The sequence below is a fragment of the Haematobia irritans genome, chromosome 2, assembly GCF_050003625.1.
Source record: "Haematobia irritans isolate KBUSLIRL chromosome 2, ASM5000362v1, whole genome shotgun sequence".
Classification (NCBI taxonomy): Eukaryota; Metazoa; Arthropoda; class Insecta; order Diptera; family Muscidae; genus Haematobia; species Haematobia irritans.
In genome coordinates, this window is record NC_134398.1 from 13,912,906 (window position 1) to 13,937,827 (window position 24,922).

Below are 24,922 nucleotides of genomic sequence, written 5' to 3' on the forward strand. Positions count from 1 at the left end.
TAACGGCGGCCAATTATGACTGACTGAATGGTCCTGTGACAAAAAAATATATTTTATTTATTTTCCTCGCACAATCTTGCCTGGCCACTATAAAGAAAAAATCGCGAATGGTCACAATTTAGTAACAATGCCATTAGAATTTCTGCAAAAATGTTCGTAATGAGTACATTGGTAACACTGGTGCCGAATTGCCAAAGACCATTGACATTGCGGCGAAAAGAGGAATAGCATTTTGCACCAAGTTAAATATCGCTGAAAATTGTATTGCTTGTAATTTGGTTTCGAAAACTTGTGAAAATACAACATTTAATTGATATCTTCAAAGAAAACCAATTGCATCCTCACTTCTATCGGGAATTCTAAGCTAGCCTTACAAAAGCAAGGATGCCTGCTGTCGTGAGAGTTAAAAGACGCGTGGATGAAGAGCCTTTGTCAGCCTTTGTACTGAATAGTAAAAGGCGTAGACTTGATGAGGATAGTGAAACATGTGCTAATAAAGAGGAGTTGTCGACATTACTGAAATTTGCAGGAACAATCAATGAGCAGGTATAGTAAACTTGGATACTTTTGTACGATGGTTAACTAAAAAGATTTCCCATTTAGGATGATTCGGCCACCACACAATATGCTCGCCTTAGTAAGGAAGAGGCCAAAGAGTTGGTTCTACGTAAAACCCGTAAGCCTGTAAATGCCACAGAAAAGGCTCGTCAAGAAATGCGTAAAAATCTACAAGAGCAACGTTTTCGCGTGGTCAATTGTCTTAGAACCACTGTGGACGACAATGAAAACAATGCCAATGAAAAATCTAAAGAGATCACAATTGTTGATATAGAAAAACACACAAATGCAATTGTTAAGACTGATGAAGAGCAAAACAAAAAATCATTACCAAACATAGCCAGTACTTCGTCCTCATCGCTTTTGCCAACTGGTGGATTGGAGGGAGCATCAACATCTGCGGCAGCTTCCTTGGCATTATCCACGATGAATATGCCTTCAGATTCGGACACAGGTTATGTTTATGATTTATATATACCGGATAGTGAACAACATGCCGATTATGTGGATCTATTGGATGAGAATTATCTCAGGTTGGTGTTACATATCGATATGCTTATGGTAACAAATCGTTTTATATAAACATAAATAACCATAGTTTATATGACCCCCTTTATCCTCATATAACTTTATATTTCTATCTCCTACAAGATCTTATATAATTTTTTAGCTATTATTTTTTATTGTAAATTAGAATATAATATGTTGTTACGACTTTATATACATTAGATACTTCATCAATCCTAAACTATAGATTCTGAAACTTCATTGAAAAATAATTACATTATTTAATTATCCCTAGTAAAAAAGAATGATGATAGGTATCATAGCTGATGTTATATATGCAATTGTATATACTGGGATAAAGTCACATGTAAGTCTATCCAAAATTTGTCCTGACCCATTAGGCCTCAATGGAACATAATTGCATTTGACGGTATATGGCTTAAAATATTATCTATTCTTTTGGGTCTGATATGATATAAATTTATTTAAAAGATATTGTGGCTGATAGGGGAGCGTTCATTTTTGATTACTTGAAATGTTAGAGATAAGTCCTTATTCTAAGAGCCAATTTCGAATCAATAGATCAGATGAGGAGTAAACAATTAATTAAAAAAAAACTATTTTAATTTAGTCGATTTATAATAGTCTATTCAAAGGTAAAACAGATCTTAAACCTATGTCCCATATATGGTGGATACAACCAAGCCATTTTTTCTGTTTCAAGAAGAATAAGGAAAATCTTCTATCTTTGTGAAATCCTGATAAGATAAACAGAAATGGGCTTAGAACTATTTAAAATGGTACAAGAATTTGTTTGGTCATGCGTTTTGCACATATCTGTATTATCCTTAAAATAGAAATGTATTCAGATGACTTCAAATTCTTTAAAATTGACTCTGGAACTATTTCAACCCAAATAGGAAAAAATTTCAGAAATTATTTTGATTCCTCATTGCGTGTTTTATGTATAAGACTACTCACAAAACTTCATATAAATATTATAAAATAGGAAATTGTATAAGAAGTAAGATTATAGTGTGAAAATATCAGTAAACCAACAAAAAAACTAATAAAGCAAGAATAGAAATTTTACCACAATATTCTAGAGACCGACAGTCATCAAAATATCTTTCTTACGTGTGGCTAAATCTGCCTGGAACTTTTTCATATGAATTCAAAAAAGTGTAGCTAAAAGTTGTAGTTCTTTTGATATCGACAAATAGATTATCGATTAATAGACTTGTGATTTTGGCCTAAATTTTTATTAGACCTATGTAATTTTATTTTGATACTGAAAACATGATTCATCTTCTAAAATATATATATTTTTAGAAATGTTTTTTTTTCTAAAATTTCAAAAAAATTCTTTTTTTTGAATGAAACTAAAAAAATTTGTTAATAATATTGGCTTGTTTCACCAACTATCATATCGGCTTACAATTGATGATTTTTCTAAGTGCAAATTTAGATTTAAATTTCATGAATTTAAAAAAGGATAATCTTCTAGAAATTCATATGGAATATTTTAAAAGAAGTATATCGATGATATACTAATTGTATTGCTGAAAGTTTTGCCAAAAGTCTCACATAAAAAGTTTATTATATTTCTTGGCCAAAATGAATAAGAAATCTGGGGAAAATATGCGCTTATACATACCAAAAAAATGTGTATTCATTTTTATTGTGATATTCCAAATTTTAATATTCGATATCTTCATTAAAATTCAAAATGGTATTTTCATTAACATTCAAAAACCCAAAGTATCGGATTTTTTTTGGAGTTTTTTTTTTATTTGTTATAGTCCTTGCAGTTGTGTTGTTGTAGTCCTTGTGACTACTTTTAGAAGCTATTGTACTGAGAGTAGAATGTAGTAGAAGGTGTTTCATACCAGAAATTCTTAACACCAACATACATAACAAAACTTTTGGAAGAAATAGTGGTGAAACTCAGGTCATTACCCACTATACAATGTGATGTTATAATATTGAATAAATCTACTTGGTCATATCAGTCGCAAGCACTGAAAATCTTTCTGGTTTTTGGGGAAATTTATTGAATAGTTTTTTTATTTTTAGAACCAAGAATCGTAAAATCAAACCAAGAATCATAAAATCGAACCCAAAATCATAAAATCGAATTCAACTAAATAAAAAATCTCTTTTTTGAATGATTGAATCGATAGCGTTCAATTGAGTGTATTTTCACGATGAATTTTATTGAAATTTATTTTTGTGATAATTAAAAAAAAAAAAATAAATAAATTCGAAGCTACTGCTATGGATCCAAAAAAAAAAAAAGAAACCACAATGAAAACTGATTTTTTCCAAGGCTTTAAAAATTAAAGATCTACATTAATATCAGGCTTGTATGTAAATCGTGGAAATTTGTAAATGTTTCAAGTAAAAGTCGACTTTTTTAAATTGTGAAAAGGCAGAGTAAAAATAAATTATTTATAAAAGGCGTTAAAGTAGTAGTAGTAAACTTTTTTTTTGCAATCATAAATAAATAAAAAATCTTTTTTGTTCAAATCTGGAAAAAAGTCGAAAACTCGATATTTAGAAAAGTGGATTTGCTTGAGGTTACAATCTATAGTTAGATTCCAGCTTTACTTGCTAAACATTTTCTTAAGCACAATATCTATTTCTTGCAATGAAATTCCATAATTTTATAAGGCTGGCATTTACATATGTTAAGTGAAACAAATGAAAAGTTTTCAGAATTAGTGTTTAGAAACAATATTAATGGATAATTTTATGTTGTTATGTAAAGCTCTAGCTAGCAACAATAATTCCTTTAATTCTGTTTTTGTGTTTTCTTTATTTTTGGCCCCCACTTCATTCCTGTATCTTGACAACATAAGGCTACAATATCCATTTAATTATTACAACGAGAGATATCCTTACAACAATAACTACTGGTAGTTGTTTATTGATACATCCCCCCTCATTCTCCAGAGAATAGGTACATAAATCGTATGTACAAAACAAAAAGCACCTAAAAGGCAAGGCATAAGACAATAGCGAGAAGACATACTTGAATATAATGCCAAAGAATGGGCATCGAACTACTACACTACACTGCTTTTTCCCCACGGAATATATGAGCACAAATGTTCTGATCTTATGAGATAATTTATTGTGTATACGATTTTAATTTATTTATATTAATTTTTTTTTGGGTTTCATATAGTATTCATTAATGGTATCATCGGTTTTGTGTGATATTTGTTATCGTATTACAATGAATTTATTTATATTTAGAAAGTCTCCAGTTTTTTTACATACTCTTTATTTTCAATCATTTTGGGGGAATTTGTGTGGTTATTGGTATAAATTTTTATTTACAATTTTAACGAATTTATTTTTTGTTCTTTCGAACAGTAGGTGGCAAAGTAAGTGTAGAACTATAATTTTTATTTGCAAACTTTGTGTTGCTTAGTTTTTTTTGACTTCATTTGTCTTCGTTATATAATTTGGGTGCTTTTTGTTATATATCTCTCGTTGCTTTGTTTGTTTGTATTTTTCAATACACATATTTTGTATAGCCTATGCCATCCATCCTTATGTTCCTCTTCAACCTATAACATGTTTGTTTGTTTTGTTTTTTTTTTTATTATTATCCACAGACAGAAATGTACAATTTCCTATTTTTTTATAAATATTTAGAAATAAAATATTTTTTCTATTATATAGTAATTTTATTATAAGTAAAGTATTTGTGTGATTACAGACCCGTGAAGTAAGAGCTAGTTTTATTTTTTGTATTACTTTTTTTACTTATCTATAATTGTAAGAAATCGTATATAATAAACTTGGTTTAAAAACCAAAAATCTGTTAAGAAAATTATCAAAATACTAAACACACACTTGTAAAATTTTATTTAAGTCGAAATAAAATAAAATAATTTTTGAAATAAATTACAATATTCGATTTATAAAAGCAAACAAAGTTGTTGTTTCATTTTTGTTATCATTATTATATTTTGTTTTTTAAACCAAGTTTTAGTTATTATTTAGCGAGAGGGCGAAAATATGATAGCAACGCGTAAATGGATTATTCTTGTACATAAGGGTATAATTTTGAGAATCTTGTCATAGATAAATTCTACGATAATTATCGAGTATGTTCTGGATTTCCCTGCAAATAGATTTCACATTCCACTTTGATTTCCCGTGAAGCAAGATTTTTCAACATCGCTTTCCAAAAAATGAAAGTCTGCAATTCATATGGCTTGAAAGGGAAAAGGTAAATTTATCATCACATATGTGGCACAATTATTTTATTTCTAAGTTCGTGGCAAAATGTTGAGCTTTATTTTTGGAAATAAGAAAGATTCCACAAAAAAAAATCCATGAAAAGTTTTTCCCGTCTGTGAGGGGAAAAGTAGCTTATGGTGGGTATTAAGTTCGAGATTAGCTGCTAAAAATTGATGGGGAAAATTCCAAAGCAACTTTATAACAGGTTGGCTGATAAGTCCCCGGTCTAACAAAGAAAAACACATTTTTTTTTGTCAAAATTCGTTTTTATTAATCAACATAGTTCCCTTCAAGCGCGATACAACGATTATAACGACCTTCCAATTTTTTGATACCTTCGGTTTTGCCTCAAAATAGGCCTCAGTTTCGGCGATCACCTCTTCATTGCAGCCTAATTTTTTCCCTGCGAGCATCCTTTTGAGGTCTGAGAACAAGAAAAAGTCGCTGGGGCCAGATCTGGAGAATACTGTGGGTGGGGAAGCAATTCTAAGGCCAATTCATGAATTTTTTGCCATCGTTCTCAATGACTTGTGGCACGGTGCGTTGTCTTGGTGGAACAACACTTTTTTCTTCTTCATATGAGGCCGATTTCGACCTTCAAACGCTCCAATAACGCCATATAATAGTCACTGTTGGTCGGTTTTCCCTTCTCAAGATAATCGATAAAAATTATTCCATGCGCATCCCAAAAAACAGAGGCCATTACTTTGCCAGCGGACTTTTGAGTCTTTCCACGCTTCGGAAACGGTTCACCGGTCGCTGTCCACTCAGCCGACTGTCGATTGGGCTCAGGAGTGTAGTGATGGAGCCATGTTTCATCCATTGTCACATGTTTCATCCATTGTCACTCGGGTGTATTACGAGTTAACAGCTGCAAACACCGCTCAGAATCATCAACACGTTGTTGATTTTGGTCAAATGTGAGCTCGCGTGGCACCCATTTTGCATAGAGCTTCCGTATATCCAAATATTGATGAATGATATGACCAACACGTTCCTTTGATATCTTTAAGGCCTCTGCTATCTCGATCAACTTCATTTTAGGGTCATTCAAAATCATTTTGTGGATTTTTTGATGCTATCGACGGTAACCACCTCTTTCGGGTGTCTACTGCGTTCACCGTCCTCCGTGCTCATTTCACCACGCTTGAATTTTGCATACGAATCAATTATTGTTGATTTCCCTGGGGCAGAGTCCGGAAACTCATTATCAAGCCAAGTTTTTGCTTCCACCGTATTTGTTCCATCCAGAAAACAGTATTTTATCAAAACACGAAATTCCTTTTTTCCATTTTTTTCACAATAACAAAAGTTGCTTCATAAAAGACGCTCTATCTCGCAAACTAATTGAATCATTTGAAGGTTGGTACTATACAAAAATAATATGCATTTAATACTAGCGACGCCACCTATGTGTCAGACCGGGGACTTATCAGCCAACCTGTTATAAAGTTTATATTCTTTAAAATAGATTATTAAAAAAAATTGTAGATTTCAGCGGCTAAACTCGAATTTAATTTAATACCTAACTTTACACAATAACCCCTACGGTAACAATTCCCCACAAGTCTTTCATGTGAAACCCAGAACATACCCGTATATGTGAAATAATGGTGAAATCCTTATTGCAGCTTCAGTTGTAAATTCGGTGCCTCAGTTGGTAGAATTGTACCAAAATAATAGATTTTTCTTGTTTGCTGAATGAATGGTAGAATTATTGGCGATTTGGTAGATATTTCATTATGGAATAATAACTATGTTTAGATGGATATTTTTGTTTTACCAAGTTGACTTTGTGTTTACGCAATGCTCTATAAGGATTCTCGCTATATTTTGTGACTATCTTCAGAAATTGTCATAACACATGGTAATATTTACCTTTTCGTAGTAGTTATAACTAGCTCTGAACTTAAATTGTCAACAGTGAACGCATTTTTCCCGTAGATACCTCCAAAATTTGATCAAAAATTTCAAAACGGGAAATTTTCTAATTTTGTAGATTTTTGGTAGATTTTTATACCCCCCATCCGCCATAGGATATAGGGGTGGGCGTTTGTAACACATCGAAATATTCCTCTGAGACCCCATAAAGTATACATTCGTGGTGAAATCTGGGCCGATCTAGCCACGTCTGTCCGTCCGTCTGTTGAAATCACGTTAACTTCCGAACGAAATAAGCTATCTACTGGAAACTTTGCCAAAGCATGTACAAGTCTCTTCTTTAATGAAAAAAGGCAGTATCAAATCAGAGTTGTACAGCCCCCATATAAACCGATTCCCAGATAGGACCTCCGGTGCCCCTTCGAGGAGCAAAATTCATCCGATCCGGTTGAAATTTGGTACGTGGTGTTATCACCATGCAAAAATTGGTCCATATCGGTCCATAATTATACATAGCCCCCATATAAACCGGTCCCCAGATAGGACCTCCGGAGCCCCTCGGAGGAGCAAAATTCATCCGATCCGGTTGAAATTCGGAATGTGCTGTTAGTATGTGGTCTGCAACCGTGCAAAAATTAGTCCATATCGATTCATAATCATATATAGCCCCCATATAAAGCAGATTTGGTTTTGGAGCCTCTAATTCAAGAACTAATTCAATAACTTAATACTTATACCATGTATTTAATCTGCCTTTTTTGCCTAATATATACCATGTATGGACTAACAATTTAGAAGACGATGTTAAGAAGTTTTAAGATACCTTGACATCGGTAAGTATTACCTCAACCCAAGTAACTCGATTGTGGATGACAGTCTTTGGTTAAAGTTTCTACGCAATCCATGGTGGAGGGTACATAAGATTCGGCTTGGCAGAACTTACGGCCGTATATACATTTTTTTTCTAATTTTAGTACATTAGTATACCTACCACCATAGGATGGTGATGCATATATCGATTTCCTACTATAAAAAAATATATATTCTTAATTAGGGAGAAATTATATAGCGAACATGAGATGTCCGTCTGTCTGTCTGTCTATTGTAATCACACGCTATATTCTTCAATAATAGAACTACCGTTCTGAATATTAAAATAGATTCGTTTTTGTCTGCAATTAGGTCAAGTTCAATGATGGGCTATATTGGTCCAGGATTTGATAGAGTCCTCGTATAAAACAACACCCAATTTGCTTTCTTGAGCATCTACACAATTTATATTCAATTTGCCTGAAAATGAACAAGCACAGAATGCTTCCGTTTTGTCTGAACTTTAAAATTCGAGAATAATTTTTGGTCTGTAAATAGTCGTGCCGAATATGCTATATATCAGTCTGGCCAAACTTACGGCCGTATGCCCGTTGTTGTTATCATATTGTTAAGTTTAATTTTCAAAGATAATGAGAACTGCGAGACCAATTGTTTATAAGTAAGCATCACAGTTTCTTTGTTCGCATGAGGATTTTCTCCCGATGTAAGGATTGTACTCAGAATACAAAAGTCTACTTTTCGTCTCCTAAATTTTGAAATATTTTGAATTTATTTTCAGCATTCGTCCTTTCGATGATTTGATATATGAAGATCGTTACAATGATGATGATCAAGATGATGAATATGATTCAGAAGATTCCAATCAGGAAAATTATTTCGGAAATGAATATCCAGATGAAGACGACGATAAAGCTATGAATAGTGATCGTGGGGATGAGATCGATGACGATGAAAATGATGATGCTGTCAATTTGGCTAGGGGATTGGATAAATTCGTTTTTGGTAAGTGAGATTTAAAGCATATATGTACACCCAAAGAGAAATTTGTTATTAAAAACAGCAAAACGTCTGCTGAAAAAGAGAAAGTAGTCACTGTTTGCTGAAATAGCAAACATTGTCTGCTATTTTTTAAGCTCGATTATACTAAAACATGTTTTAGTTTGGCTGAAACAAATAAAAATATCAACATAGGGGCCATCGTAACACAATTAAAACAATATTTTATGAACATCTACAGTATTTGCCCAAAAATCAAAAAAATATTTATCATATTGAGGCATAACAGCAAACAAAATGTTTGGTGACAGTGTTGCCAGTATTTTTCTGCCTTTTTTTTTTGCCTAACAGTGGTGACAGTGTTGCCAGTATTTAAAATTTTGACATAATTTTTTATACAAATAACATTTTGACAAAATTTTATATATAAAAATAAAATTTTGACAAAATTTTCTATAGAAATAAAATTTTGACAAAATTTTCTGTATAAATAAAATGTTGACAAAATTTTTTTATAGAAATAAAATTTTGACAACATTTTCTATAAAATAAAATTTTGACAAAATTTTCTATAGAAACAAAAATTTGACAAAATTTTCTATAGAAATAAAATTTTGTCAAATCTAAATCTAAATTTGTCCATAAAGCTCGAATAATAATTGTAAAATTAGGTATAATGCATTTGGACGTTAATTGCCTGTTTCGGTATCAGGCTAAAATGAAAAAGAAATAAAATTTTGTTAAAAAAGATTAAACTAATTTCTCGAGAAAAAAATCCCCAAATTTATGGAAATTCGCCACCAAATCCCCAACATAGAAATTTCGTCCCCATTCACGAAAAAATATCCCCAATTTGGGGGGAAATCCCCAATACTAGCAAGACTGCTTGCTGATCGCATTTAGGTGCTTATAATGATATCACAGTGCAAAAATATACAAAAAACTACTTTTGGTTCTTAAATATGTTCTGGGGAAAATTTTTATAATTTATTGTTCGTTGGACCCTAATGTACGAAGATATAACAGCAGACATCGACTGCTGTTTTTAGCATACTTTTTTCTATGGGTGTACTACATATTGTCTAGAGAAACATCTAGTGTCGCAAAATAAGAAGAGACGGAATTGTATACAATTTTTTTCTAAATTGTCGAAGAGAACTATGTTGCCAAATGTGTATATTTTAGGGTTAAGAAAACATCGCCAAATCGGAACATACCCCTATGTTCCTTTGGATAATTATGCCTAGTCTCTCATCTTTAAGTCTACTATATTAAATGCTTACAACTAAATGTTTTCCGCATAGTTTAAGTTATTTATTAATACTGTTTTCCAGGCGACGATGACGATGAAGGCGACGATGATATAGGATCATCTAGCGAAGATGATAACTATTATAATGCCTATCGTGACCCTTATGTTCATTCCATTGATCCGGAAGAAGAAAATTTCTGCGAAGATGTTGATAGTTGTGATGTTGACCGTTATGGTATGGCATATGCACGATATAAGGCTCGTATACTGAAAAAATCAAAGACCAACAAACCAAATGAGGAAGGTGATGATGATGATGATGATGAAGGCGGGAATAATAGCGATGAATCGGAAAGAAGTACATATGGAGATTCTTCTTCGGAATCATATATTGATGAATATTATGATACTGTCTCTGGAGATTATTATTAAGTAAAAAACCATCACTTGAGATTATTAATTTAATTTTATACAAAAAAGAAAAAGAATACGATTCTCAGAAAATAATAAAACAAAAACATTCGTCATATATTACCTGGTGGTTATGTGGACTTTGAGTTTAAAATATTGGTTGTTTGTTAAATAAAATAAATTGCGAAGTCGAGGATCTATATATTTCTCAACTCAAAAAATCATCGATTGCGACTATTGCATCGAGTTGGTTGAACAAGAATATATCAGGGAAGTTCAAAATGTTCATAAGGCTATAATCATATAAGTTTGTTGATAGACACATCAACATAAAAAAATACCTTCATAGAGTAATATTTTAAAGCCAAAATATTTTCAAAATATATACAAGCGTAAACATTTTGTTTTCTTAATTTTTTAAATACTTTTTCAATATTTGTTTTATTTTTGTTGTTGCTGGTTTCTTCTTCAATCATTATTAAAACTACAAAAGTAGCTTAACCAACAGAGAAATATTATTTTGGTCAAATTTATATGGGCAATGCCCCTTTAGACTGCAAGATGGTTGGATTGATGGCCGATTTAATATTAACACATTCTTCATCCTCATACTTAAAATTTTATATACTTTTATATATTTATTTGAAGTACATACACTTGGGTACATTTCGTGCGATTGATATCAAATTTAATATAATCGAAAATTACATTTTATGTTCCGAATCGAAAAATCTATGTCCAAGCCAAAAATTTTCCAATCGGACCAATAAGCCAATATTTCGACTCGAGCGGCTAGATTTTTGATAGTCATATCGCCGCAAACTGGCTGGCAGTGATCTTTTAGCCCTTAAATTTGCAAAGGCTATGCAGCGTTTTAATATAAGTGGTCTTGTGGTATTAAATAAAAGGGTTGCAATAGTTTCTTAGTCTGCCACGGCTTGGCTATCCAGTAGTAAGAGAAAACAGACTTATTAAAAACTCGTCACTCATATATGGTCCGAGGCCATTGTTTGAAGTATATCACATTTAATATTAGCTAGACGAAATATTGCATTTATTTGCCTAGTAATCTTGAAACATACACAGAAAGAATAGTTTTCTCTTTTGGGAACACAATTTTGGCAAACGAAATTTCCTTAAAAAATAATTCATTATTTACATTAATTTCAACATTGGGTTAACTTGCTCTAAAAGAAGTTTCGTTTGTGAATGTTACCCAAAGGCAGTGTTGTAGGGACTTTTTCACTCAACAAAATTTTATATAATTTTTACATTTTAGTGCCTCTAGAGGAGGAAATTAGAAGCCGGCAAGGCTTCTGATTTCCACGGTTTGTCAAATTTTATTTCTATAGAAAATTTTATCAAATTTTTTATTTCTATAGAAAATTTTGTCAAAATTTTATTTCTATAGAAAATTTTGTCAAAATTTTATTCCTATAGAACATTTTGTCCAAATTTTATTCCTATAGAAAATTTTGTCAAAATTTTATTTCTATAGAAAATTTTGTCAAAATTTTATTTCTATAGAAAATTTTGTCAAAATTTTATTTATATAGAAAATGTGGTTAAAATTTTATTTTTATAGAAAATTTTGTCAAAATTTTATTTCTATAGAAAATTTTGTCAAAATTTTATTTCTATACAAAATTTTGTTAAAATTTTATTCTATAGAAAATTTTGTCAAATTGTTTATTTCTATAGAAAATTTTGTCAATTTTTTTATTTCTATAGAAAATTTTGTCAAATTTTTTCTTCTATCGAAAATTTTGTCCAAATTTTATTTCTATAGAATTTTTTTCAAAATGTCATTTCTATAGAAAATTTTGTAAAATTTTTATTTCCATAGAAAATTTTGTCAAATTTGTTATTTCTATAGAAAATTTTGTCAAATTTTTTATTTCCATAGAAAATTTTGTCAAATTTGTTATTTCTATAGAAAATTTTGTCAAATTTTTCATTTCTACAGAAAATTTTGTCAAAATTTTATTTCTATACAAAATTTTGTAAAATTGTATTTCTATAGAAAATTGTGGTTAAAATTTTATTTCTTAATTTAATTTCTATAGAAAATTTTTTCAAAATGACTATTTTTGTCCTTGTTTTTTTTTCTGCTCTTTAATATTCTAGGAAGCTCCTAAATGCAATCAGCAAACATTTTGTTTGCTATTATGCTTTAATTTGATAAAAATTTAAATAAAATATTTCCAATTTAGAGTACATATTCTAAATATATTTTTTCTATTGTATTTGTGATAAGCCATTTTTTGTTTATTTTAGACAAACTTAAAATTGTTTTAGTGTAATCATGCTTAGCAAATAGCAGACAATTTTGCTATTTCATCAAGCATAAACTGTTTTCCCTTTTTCAGGAGACTATTTTTCTGATTTAGCAGACTTTTCGCTGTGTCTACTAACAAAATTCAAAATCAAATTAATATACATATATTTTTTCCGATGTATATATGGCTAATAATTAACCATACTAAGGTTTTTGGTTATTTCAATATGCTTCGAGTAATTATACACATTTATGAAAATATTAATTATGTTAATGCCAGTGTCATTGATCAACGTAATTGATATATGATTACATTATAACTTCAAGGGAATGGATTAGTTCTTCTTTAATAACGAATCGAAACGGTGGTGTTCTATTACTAGAAAATTCAATATTTCCTTTAAATAATGTTCACCACTAAGACCATTAATCCTGAAGCCAAGTTTGGAGATTATATTTTCAAATTAGAAATAAATGATGTGGCGAAATCTACTTTGGACTTGGCCCATAAAGAGTTACATGAGAATCAAGAAAACATCGAAAATGGCATGAGAGAATTAAGACATTTGCTAAAAGGTCATTATATGACGTAGTTATTTTATTGATTAGACACTGAAAGTAATTTCCTTCACCACTAATTACAGAAGAATCAAATTTAAGAACTCCTTTGGACAACGATCAGTGGGTGCTGGGATTTTTGAGGCTGTGTAGTTTTAATACGGAAAAGGCTTTCCAAAAGGTAAATTACGAAAATTACGTTATTTTTATATACTCAAAAAAATTGATTAATTAGATCCAAAACGTGTAACCCTTATTCCTATTACAATGGACTGAATATTCTAAGTGGGCCTGAAAATAAATAGGGCTACCATTGAAATGAAATTTGACAAAATTTTCTATACACATTAAATTTTAACAAAATTTTCTATTGAAATAAAATTTTGACAAAATTTCCTCTACAAATAATATTTTGACAAAACTTCCTCTACAAATAAAAATTCGACAAAAAACCTCTACAAATACAATTTTGACAAAATTTCCTCTACAAATAAAAATTCGGCAAAATTTTGTATAGAAATAAATTTTGACAAAATTTTCTATAGAAATAAAATTTAGACAAAATTTTCTGTAGAAATGAAATTTTGACAAAATTTTCTATAGGAATAAAATTTTGGCAAAATTTTCTATAGAAATAAAATTTTGACAAAATTTTGTATAGAAATAAAATGTTGACAAAATTTTGTATAGAAATAAATTTTGACAACATTTTCTATAGAAATAAAATTTTGAAAAAATTTTCTATAGAAATAAAATTTTGACTAAATTTTCTATAGAAATAAAATTTTGACAAAATATTCCATAGAAATTAAATTTTGACAAAATTTTCTATAGAAATAAAATTTTGACAAAATTTTCTATAGAAATAAAATTTTGACAAAATTTTCTATAGAAATGAAATTTTGACAAAATTTCCTCTTCAAATAAGATTTCAACAAAATTTTCATAGACATTTTTTCCAAAATTACTATTTTTGTCCTTGTACGGTAAACCGAAAAAATTGCCTGGCAACACTGCCCAAAGTATAGCAATGAAATTTTGACGAAATTTCCTCTACAAATAAAATTTCGACAAAATTTTCTAAGCAAATGAAATTTGACAAAATTTTCTGTACACATAAAATTTCGACAAAATTTTCTCTACAAATAAAATTTTGACAAAATTTCCTCTACAAATAAAATTTGTACAAAATTTTCGATAGAAATAACATTTTGACATAATTTTCTATAGAAATGAAATTTTGGCAAAATTTTCTTTAGCAATAAAGTTTTGCAAAATTTTCTTTAGAAATAAAGTTTTGGCAAAATTTTCTATAGAAATAAAATTTTGACAAAATTTCCTCTACAAAAATTTTGACAAAGAAATAAAATTTTTCTATAGAAATGAAATTTTGACAAAATTTTCTTTAGAAATAAAATTTTGACAAAATTTTCTATAGAAATAAAATTTTGACAAAATTTCCTCTACAAAAATTTTGACAAAATTTCCTCTACAAATAAAATTTAGACAAAATTTTCTATAGAAATAAAATTTTGACAAAATTTTCTATAGAAATAAAATTTTGACAAAATTTTCTATAGAAATAAAATTTTGACAAAATTTTCTATAGAAATAAAATTTTGACAAAATCTTCTCTACAAATAAAATTTCGACAAAATTTCCTCTACAAAAAAAATTTTGACATAATTTTCTATAGAAATGAAATTTTGACAAAATTTTCTTTAGAGATAAAGTTTTGGCAAAATTTTCTTTAGAAATAAAGTTTCGACAAAATATCCTCTACAAATAAAATTTCGACAAATTTTTGTATAGAAATAAATTTTGACAAAATTTTCTATAGAAATGAAATTTTGACAAAATTTTCTATAGAAAACTTTTTCAAAATTACTATTGTCCTTGTACGGAAAACCGAAAAAAATCCCTGGCAACACTGCCCAAAGTACAGAAATGAAATTTTGTTAAAATTTCCTCTACAAATAAAATTTCGACAAAATTTTGTATAGAAATAAAATTTTGACAAAATTTTGTATAGAAATAAAATTTTGACAAAATTTCCTCTACAAATAAAATGTTGAAATAATTTTCTTTAGAAGTAATGTAAAATTTTAACAAAATTTTGTATAGAAATCAAATTTTGACAAAAGTTTCTATAGAAATAAAATTTTGACAAACTTTTCTATAGAAATAAAATTTTGACAAAATTTTCTATAGAAATGAAATTGTGAAAAAAATTTCCTCTACAAATAAGATTTCAACAAAATTTTCAAAGAAAATTTTTTCAAAATTTCTTTTTTTGTCCTTGTACGGTAAACCGAAAAAATTCCCTGGCAACACTGCCCAAAGTATAGAAATGAAATTTTGACAAAATTTCCTCTACAAAAAAAATGTCGACAAAATTTTCTAAAGAAATGAAATTTGACAACATTTTCTATACACATATTCTTTTTTTGTCCTTGTACGGTAAACCGAAAAAATTCCCTGGCAACACTGCCCAAAGTATAGAAATGAAATTTTGACAAAATTTCCTCTACAAAAAAAATGTCGACAAAATTTTCTAAAGAAATGAAATTTGACAACATTTTCTATACACATAAAATTTCGACAAAATTTCCTCTACAAATAAAATTTTGACAAAATTTCCTCTACAAATAAAATTTTTACAAAATTTTCTATAGAAATAACATTATGACAAAATTTTCTATAGAAATAACATTATGACATAATTTTCTATAGAAATGAAATTTTGACAAAATTTTCTTTAGAAATAAAATTTTGGCAAAATTTTCTTTAAAAATAAAATTTTGACAAAATTTGCAATAGAAATGAAATGTTGAAAAAATTTCTATAGAAATAAAATTTTGACAATATTTGCAATAGAAATAAAATTTTGGCAAAATTTTGTATAGAAATAAAATATCCTCTACAAATAAAATGTTGACATAATTTTCTATAGAAACGAAATTTTGACAAAATTTTCTTTAGAAACGAAATTTTGACAAAATTTTCTTTAGAAATAAAGTTTTGGCAAAATTTTCTTTAGAAATAAAATTTTGTATAGAAATGAAATGTTGACAAAATTTTGTATAGAAATGAACTTTTGAAAAAATTTGCTCTACACATAAAATTTCGACAAAATTTCCTCTACAAATATAATTTTGACAAAATTTCCTCTACAAATAAAATGTTTACAAAATTTTCTATAGAAATAACATTATGACATAATTTTCTATAGAAATGAAATTTTGAAAAAATTTTCTTTAGAAATAAAGTTTTGGGAAAATTTTCTATAGAAATAACATTATGACAAAATTTTCTATAGAAATAAAATTTTGAAAAAAATTTCTATAGAAATAACATTTTGACAAAGTTTTCTATAGAAATAAAATTTTAACAAAATTTTCTATAGAAATGAATGTTTGACAATATACCAATAACAAAAAAAAAAAAAAAACAAGTAAGTAAATTCTAAAGTCGGGCGGGGCCGACTATATTATACCCTACACCATCATGTAGACCAAAATTTGTGTTACCATCTCAACTCCTTCAAATTTGTTGAGAATTATTATCAAGGTTTATATTCCCATTTACAACTATTTATGTCCGAAACGATTTGGAGACAATTTTTTGTACTTATACAAAATCGCTAGAATTAAAACATAAATCGGTTAACACCCTGCAGGGTGTTAGCCGATCCCATGGGATGAAACACGATGTTAGAAAAAAAATGCAAAGGAACATTTATGATTTATCGGGCGATACATATGTATTCGAGATATAGGACAATTTGAGTAATATTTACAATTTTTGAAACATTCTACCATATTTCCCCTACTCTGGCGAACATATATTTGGGACCTATATCTAAATATGAACCTATTTTGACCAAATTTGACATGCATAGTTAGAATAATAATCCTGCTATCTCAGCAAAAAAACGTAAATAGGAAAATAATTTTGGCCTCCGTGGTCATATGGGTGTAAATCGGGCGAAAGATATATATGGGAGCTATATATAAATCGATTTAAACCAAATTTGGCACACTTGACGATTCTAATAAACGTACTCCTTATGCAAAATTTAAAGCAACTCAGGCCAAAACTCTGGCTTTTGAAGTAATATAAGTGCAAATCGGACGAAAGATATATATGGGAGCTATATCAAAATCTGAACCGATTTGAACCAAATTTGGCACGCTTAACGATACTATTAAACCTACTCCTTGTGCATCAAATCAATACCGATTTTCTTTGAGCCCATGTAAAACTCTGTGCCAAATTTCAGGACGATCGGACTTAAACTACGAGCTGTACTTTCCACACAAAATCGACTCAGAATTTAATTCTAAGCCGCACGCTCACAAAAAATCGCTTCTGTAACATATACTCCCAAACATATTTTGCTTCAAGCATATACATTTTTGGGTATTGCCCAAACATTTATATGTTTGATCTCTTCCAATATATAATATGTTTGAAAGCATATTGGTCTAAACAATATATGTTTGGGTAGTCAATTTCCAAACATTTTGTATTTTTGCATCCAAATTCAATAATGTTGTCTTCCAAAAAACAATATGTTATTATGTGAACATATAATATGTTTGGAAGCATTTTGCACCCAAAAATATTATATGCTTAAAAAAATTCTCCCAAACAATATTGTGCTCAAAATTTTATTTATTTATTTATATATTTACAATCATAATGAATTATGAAAATAAACAGGTAATATAGGTGCTAACAATATAGGTTTTCGACCTGAATGCTCAAAATTTTGTTTCTGCCCAATTGTATATTCACATCTTTCTCACTTCCACGAGATTTTTTAGTTCTTAGCACCTTTTTCTGCAATACAAACATTGTAGAAGAAATTATTCAATTGTATGATTTTTTTATTTATTTTAATTTTACCTTTTGCCGGACGGGGATTCGAACAGCGGACCACACAGTTTGTAAGGATCAAAGAAGTAGCTGATCAATTGCCCAAGGAAAAATAAAATGTTAATTTTGTAATAACAAGCAACAACCACCAACTTAATTCAATATCGCTCCCTGTTAAATAGCGCTCCAAGCTACTAAACACATATATGTTTATAGGCTATTTCTAAATTAATATATGCATTTTAATACATTTTATGTCCCAAACATAATATGTTCTAACATATTAACATATATGTCCCAAACATGTTATGCTAGTTTATGAACATTATATGCTTGCACTCAAAAATATTGTGTTTAAAAATTTGTGTTCCAAACATATAATGTTTATAGCCAAACATATGAAAAACAGTCTTTTTCATCCGTGCGATTGGTATACTAAACGGGTCTCAGACTTTTCCTTCTTGGCGTTACATACAAATGCACAAACGTATTATACCCTGTACCACAGTAGTGGTGAAGAACGTATTATACCCTGTACCACAGTAGTGGTGAAGGGTATAAATATAGCAATAACAATTTAAAAAAGATTTTTTAAATTTGGTAGATTTTTGGGTAAAATTTTTTTCACATTTTGATAGTGGCAACCATGAATATGATCACCTCCTAGAGCAAAATGTTTTTTTTGGATGGGGAGAAAACAGCATTATCGTAAAGGGTGATAAAATACTAATAGCCTGTTTCTGTATGTCGATCTTGCTCTATCGATCGACTGGAATGCATAGAAACAGCTGATTTCTGGTTATAAATTCAGTTGTTTGTGTCGATTTCAGTCCATCGATTGAGCTCGTTCGACATGCAGAAACAGGCTGTAAAATTATCTCATTTTCTCTCTCCTTACATTTCAGATTAAAACATACTATGACTACAAGAAGCGATATGCGAATGTTTTCAAAAACAATGTGCCTAGCAGATTGAAACATGTTTTTGAAATGAGTAATATTATACCGCTGCCCAAACGTGATCAATATGGAAGGAGAATTGTTTTAATGCAAGCTGGAAGTAAGTATACACCCAAAAAATTTGTCAGTAGAAACAAAAGCTACGAAAATAGCAAAATGTCTGCTGAAAAAGGGAAAGCAGTCACTGGTTGCTGAAATAGCAAAAATTATCTGCTACTTTTTAAGCTCGTCTACACTAAAACATACTTCAGTTTGGCTTAAACAGATAACAATGGCAATTTAGGGGCTATCGTAACACAAAACAATATTTTATAAACTTCTATAGTATTTGCCCAAAAATCTGAATATTTATCAAATTAAGGCATAACAGCTAACAAAATGTTTGCTGATCGCATTTACAAGCTTACTTACAAGCTAAGTTTATTACATTGTAACAATATACCAAAAAATACTTTTGATTCTTATATAGGCTTTGGCGAAAATTTTATAACCTAACAATTTTATAAATTGTTGTTCGTTAGACCCTAAAGTACAAAAATATAACAGCAGACATCAACTGCTGTTTTAGCAGACTTTTTGCTATGAGTGTAGATAATTGGGCTTTTATTCGATAATCTTCTAACCATAATCACAATTAATTCCTCATTATGGAAATGTAATCTTAAATTTGTGTTTTGTTTTTAATATACATAGTATATGGAACATTTATTTGACCTAGATAATATATCTTGGCATATTCATCTAATCGACGTTATTGATGTTTTCACATCCTTATTATTATCCTAAAATTTTTATTTTGCCCAAAACCCGTTAAAAGCGAAAACATAAAATTCAGTGAAAATGAATTTTAAACACACCGAAAAAAAATATCATCAAAAGTAGTCCAAATAAAATCTTTTTAAAATATATTTTATTAAAATATATTTAATTAAAAATTTAATTACTTCAACAAATTTGTTAATTAAAACAAACATCAATTACACAATTTAATAGTATCAATTAATTTTTAATTGAATTAATTAATTTTTTAATTAATTCTAATCAATCTGTATTTCAATTAAAAATTAATTGGATAAAATTAATTTCGTGATTGAACATAAAAAAACGTATTTTTTCTGTGCATTCATTTTATTAGCAATTCATAGCAAAAATTTGCAGTTAATTGTAATAAAACAAACATATGTTAATAAACTAAGAAGTAATTCATGCTGTACACAGATTTATTTTGTTTTTAATCACGATATGAATTGATGCAATTAATTTTTAATTGCATCAATTCATATCCAATAATAGTACCAATCACCAACACCAATTATAAAATTAATTGAATCAATAAAAATTTTAATTGAACATTTTTTCAAATTCAATTAAAATTTTAATTGGAAAAATTTATGTGACAGTTTTTTTCTGTGTACTTTCAATAAAAGATTAGTTTGGTGCCAATTGGTGTATTGCGTCAGCTGTTTTTTTTTTTTTTTTTGATTCCACACCCAAAGAAATAATACTTTCCTGCGGAACGAGATTTTAGACAAACGAAATTCCAGTCTAATGTATATGATTTTCTTTAATAACAAATAAAATCGAATTTATGATAACGATGCAACAATTGTCTATAAAAAAAATTAGATTCAAAAGAAATATTTACAATTAAAATCTCTTTAAAAATCTCAAATATCGAGATTTCCAAGTTTATTATAACAAAATTCAGCCTTGCATCTTTTGTTATTTACCTAGCCGCATTTGTTTATCAATTAATTTCAGAATATTGGAATCTTAGAAAGGTCAACAGAGATGAGTATTTTCAAGCCGCTTGCCTTTGTCATGAGCTGTGTGGTATGGAACCAGCATCGAAAATCAATGGTCTTGTTGCCATTGCCGACCTGAAAGAAATGACTCTGGAACATATAATGCAATTATCTTTCAAATATTCGAAGCGTAATGTGGAATCATACGAAGAAGGGGCTTCCTTTCGCACCATATCTCTGCACATTATCAATGAACCATCTCTTGCTCATGGTGCTTATCAATTAGTACGACCCTTTGTGAGTAAGGAATTGGATGATATGATGCACTTTCATGGTTCCAATATGAAATCATTGCACAAATTTATATCACCCGATTGTTTGCCTGAACGATATGGTGGTTCTATGAAATTGGATTTGAACTATGGACCAAAATTTTATGAAATTCTTCAAATGTTTGAAGATGATTTTGTAAAACATAACAGTATGGGTTACATTGATTAATATTAATTAATTATTATTTAACAGCTGTTTTTTTTTTAAATATACATATATGAGTAGTAAAATAAAAAATATAACAAACCAATGATTAACTGACAATTAATAATAAAAATTCGAAATTAAAATTTTTTATACAAAAAAAAAAAAAACTGTGTAATGTTAAAATCGCTTTAAAATGATGACAGATAAGTGTACAAAAAAATATTGTTTCAATCACGAAACGAATTGATCCAATAAATTTTTAATTGAAGTCTCTCACAGAAATGATAGTATCAAACAAAATAAAAAAATAGTATCAATTAAAAAGTTAATTGAAAGTCAATTAAAAAATTAATTGATACCATTCATATTTGATTGATTAATTTTTTGTTTCAATTAAAAAATCTGTTGATTCAATTAAATTTTTAATTGAACATTTTTTTTGAAACCCAATTAAAACTTTAATTGGAAAAATTTTCGTTAAATTGTTTTCTGTGTAGAGCAAAATGGTCCTCATGATTGATAGTGGGAATTTCTTCTATTATTCACACCCAGAGAAGGAATATAATCACCTCAAACATTTTTCAAGAGCAAAATGTTAATTTTGTATGGTGACCATGTAACATGTTTGTCACTAAAATGTTATTTTCTCGTCAAATATAACCTGCTTGCCGAAATCAGATACATGATTTCCGAGAAAATAACATGGTTGCGAAAACCATGTTACATGGTCACCACCCAAAAATAACATTTTGCTCTTAAAACATGTTTGAATTGATCATATTCCTCCTCTGGGTGCACGCACATCATTATATTTTTCCTCATATTTCGATGCATAAATTAATAAATTTGGAGTTTCCCTTTGTTTAACATGTGTCACTTGCCTAATACAAAACAAAATATTTTTTCTTTAAACGTCATCAATTTTAATTTTCATGATAGGTCTATGTAATTTTATATGTTAGATTAATAATTATTACAATTTATTTACTTTTTTAATAAATTCTATGGAAATACCACATTGCTTACAGCCTACATAAAACTAAAAATATATTAAATTTAAAATATTAACAAATTTAGAAAATGTATCAAATATATCAATATCCTTATTGGATATATTATTAAATTCAGCCAATGTACCACTAATTGGTTCGTTGGACCCATAATTACTCCTATGATGGGGTATATGAAACAGCTCATTGCTACACAATGTTCTGAGTGGTACCCTTATTTGGATATTTCAACTATAGAATTTCTTATATTATTTTGTCATTAAAACAATACAAGATTAGGGCTGCCATTTTAGAAAAAATATAATTTTTCAAGTAAAAATTATCACATAAATATACCCTGTGAATTATTGTGGAAGAGGGTATTATAAGTTACTATTATAGTTAGTGAAGAAAATTTCACCAAAAATCTACCAATTTAAAAAAAGTCTTATTTTGAAGTTGTTGGTCAAGTTTTTGTAGTTATAATAAAAAAGCCTTTTTATTCGAAAGAAATTTTTTATATTGAATTTATAGAAAATGTTTTCAAAATTTTATTTCTATAGAAACTTTTATCAAAATTTTATTTCTAAGAAAATTTTTTCAAAATTTTATATCTATAGAATTTTTTTTATACCCTCCACCATAGGATGGGGGTATATTAACTTTGTCATTCCGTTTGTAACACATCGAAATATTGCTCTAAGACCCCATAAGTATATATATTCTGGGTCGTGGTGAAATTCTGAGTCGATCTAAGCATGTCCGTCCGTCCGTCTGTCCGGCTGTCCGTCCGTCTGTGGAAATCACGCTAACTTCCGAACGAAACTAGCTATCGACTTGAAACTTGGCACAAGAAGTTGTTATTGATGTAGGTCGGATGGTATTGAAAATGGGCCATATCGGCCCACGTTTACGTATAGCCCCCATATAAACCGATCCCCAAATTTGGCTTGCAGAGCCTTCCGGAGCAGCAAAATTCATCCGATCAGGTTGAAATTTGGTACGTGGTCTAAGTATACGGTCTCTAACAACCATGCAAAAATTAGTCCATATCGGTCCATAATTATATATAGCCCCCATATAAACCGATTCCCAGATTTGACCTCCGGAGCCTCTTGGAGGGGCAAAATTCATCCGATCCGGTTGAAATTTGGTACCTGATGTTAGTATACGGTCTCTAACAACCATGCAAAAATTGGTCCATATCGGTCCATAAATATTGTTACGAATTTGATAATTATAGACATAAGTTTATTTAAATTAGTTTCCGTTAATTTAAAATTTCAAATTGTAACGATAAAATTTCGCTATCACTTGTTGGAATCATCTATTCATTTTCTAGTATTTTCCTGAATTTCTTTTATGTTCTTTTGTTTGCTTACCGAAATGTTAGATCTTACTCTCTCATAGAATAGCAACCCCTTTGCTTTGTTATTCTGCATTCTCATTTCATCTCATTGTCTATTGTCATTGTTGTTGTAGTAATGCGAGCATATATCTATGTGAGTGTGTATGTGTTTGGCAGCCACCAGACGAATAACTTAATGGTCGTAGATCCTTCTAGCATTGTCTAAGAATGTTCTGGCGTTGCCAGAATATTGTAGAGTTACCAGAATGTTCTCGTATTGCCACACCGTCATATATAAAAGCGCTCGCATGCTGCTAACGAGTCAGTCTTAATTAAAGCGTCAAACGAATAACTTCAGTGTGAACGAATTGTAAAGTGTGAAGTCATAGTAAATAAATTGTAGATTGTCGTTATTTAAAAGAACTGTGTTTTAATTGTCGGGTAATTAAAAACGCCTAAATATAAAAACGTAACAATTGGTGTCGGAAGTGAAATAACGAAAAAAAATCTACAATGAAGTTTAATGAGCTTCGAGTGGAAGACTTAAAAAAGGAATTGAGCAAACTGGAGCTGCCGACAACAGGCAATAAGGCCCAGCTTCAAAAGCGTCTACTGGAAGAGTTTGAACGGCGTAATATGGACATTGCGACGCATGAGTTTGATTATAAGGAAGACATTGATGAATCAATACTCGTCAATACAAGCAGTGTAGAAACTCCATCTGTGGCTTCGAGTGTTGTGGATTACACATCAATGCTCAATGTTTTGAGCAAAATGATGGAAGCAAATTCTAGAAAAATGGAAGAAAAATTCGACGAAAATTCTAGAATGGTCAACGAAAAATTACAACAAATTTCTGAAGGCATGGAGAAACGTGTGGACCATATAGAAAATCAAATTGTGGAATTGGATAAGAAAGTTCTTTCCGTGGATGAGAAAATTATGGTTCATGATGAGAAGTTTCTGCACATCGAGAAAAAAATGTCAGAGC

At 29.4% G+C, this 24,922-nt stretch overlaps 2 protein-coding genes across 2 annotated transcripts; both read left to right on the top strand.

Moving 5' to 3' along the window:
* Positions 1-46: 46 nt before the first annotated feature.
* Positions 47-10,816, top strand: fs(2)ltoPP43 (female sterile (2) ltoPP43). The gene is made up of 4 exons (XM_075293412.1): positions 47-546; positions 604-1,091; positions 8,813-9,036; positions 10,365-10,816. Exons 1-4 carry the CDS (start codon positions 385-387, stop codon positions 10,712-10,714), a joined length of 1,224 nt encoding a protein of 407 aa, XP_075149527.1. The 5' UTR covers positions 47-384; the 3' UTR covers positions 10,715-10,816.
* A 2,492-nt stretch (positions 10,817-13,308) lies between these two features.
* LOC142223528 (alpha-tocopherol transfer protein-like) lies at positions 13,309-21,697 on the top strand. The gene is made up of 4 exons (XM_075293413.1): positions 13,309-13,547; positions 13,616-13,710; positions 19,316-19,469; positions 21,131-21,697. Exons 1-4 carry the CDS (start codon positions 13,379-13,381, stop codon positions 21,613-21,615), a joined length of 903 nt encoding a protein of 300 aa, XP_075149528.1. The 5' UTR covers positions 13,309-13,378; the 3' UTR covers positions 21,616-21,697.
* Positions 21,698-24,922: the final 3,225 nt, after the last annotated feature.

Bases quoted from the DNA above. Each gene is read 5' to 3' on its own strand.
- LOC142223528 (XM_075293413.1), top strand. From the start codon at position 13,379: ATGTTCACCACTAAGACCATTAATCCTGAAGCCAAGTTTGGAGATTAT. The intron at 13,548-13,615 runs GTCATTATATGA...CACTAATTACAG, and splicing joins ATTAAGACATTTGCTAAAAG to AAGAATCAAATTTAAGAACT. The intron at 13,711-19,315 runs GTAAATTACGAA...CTTACATTTCAG, and splicing joins CGGAAAAGGCTTTCCAAAAG to ATTAAAACATACTATGACTA.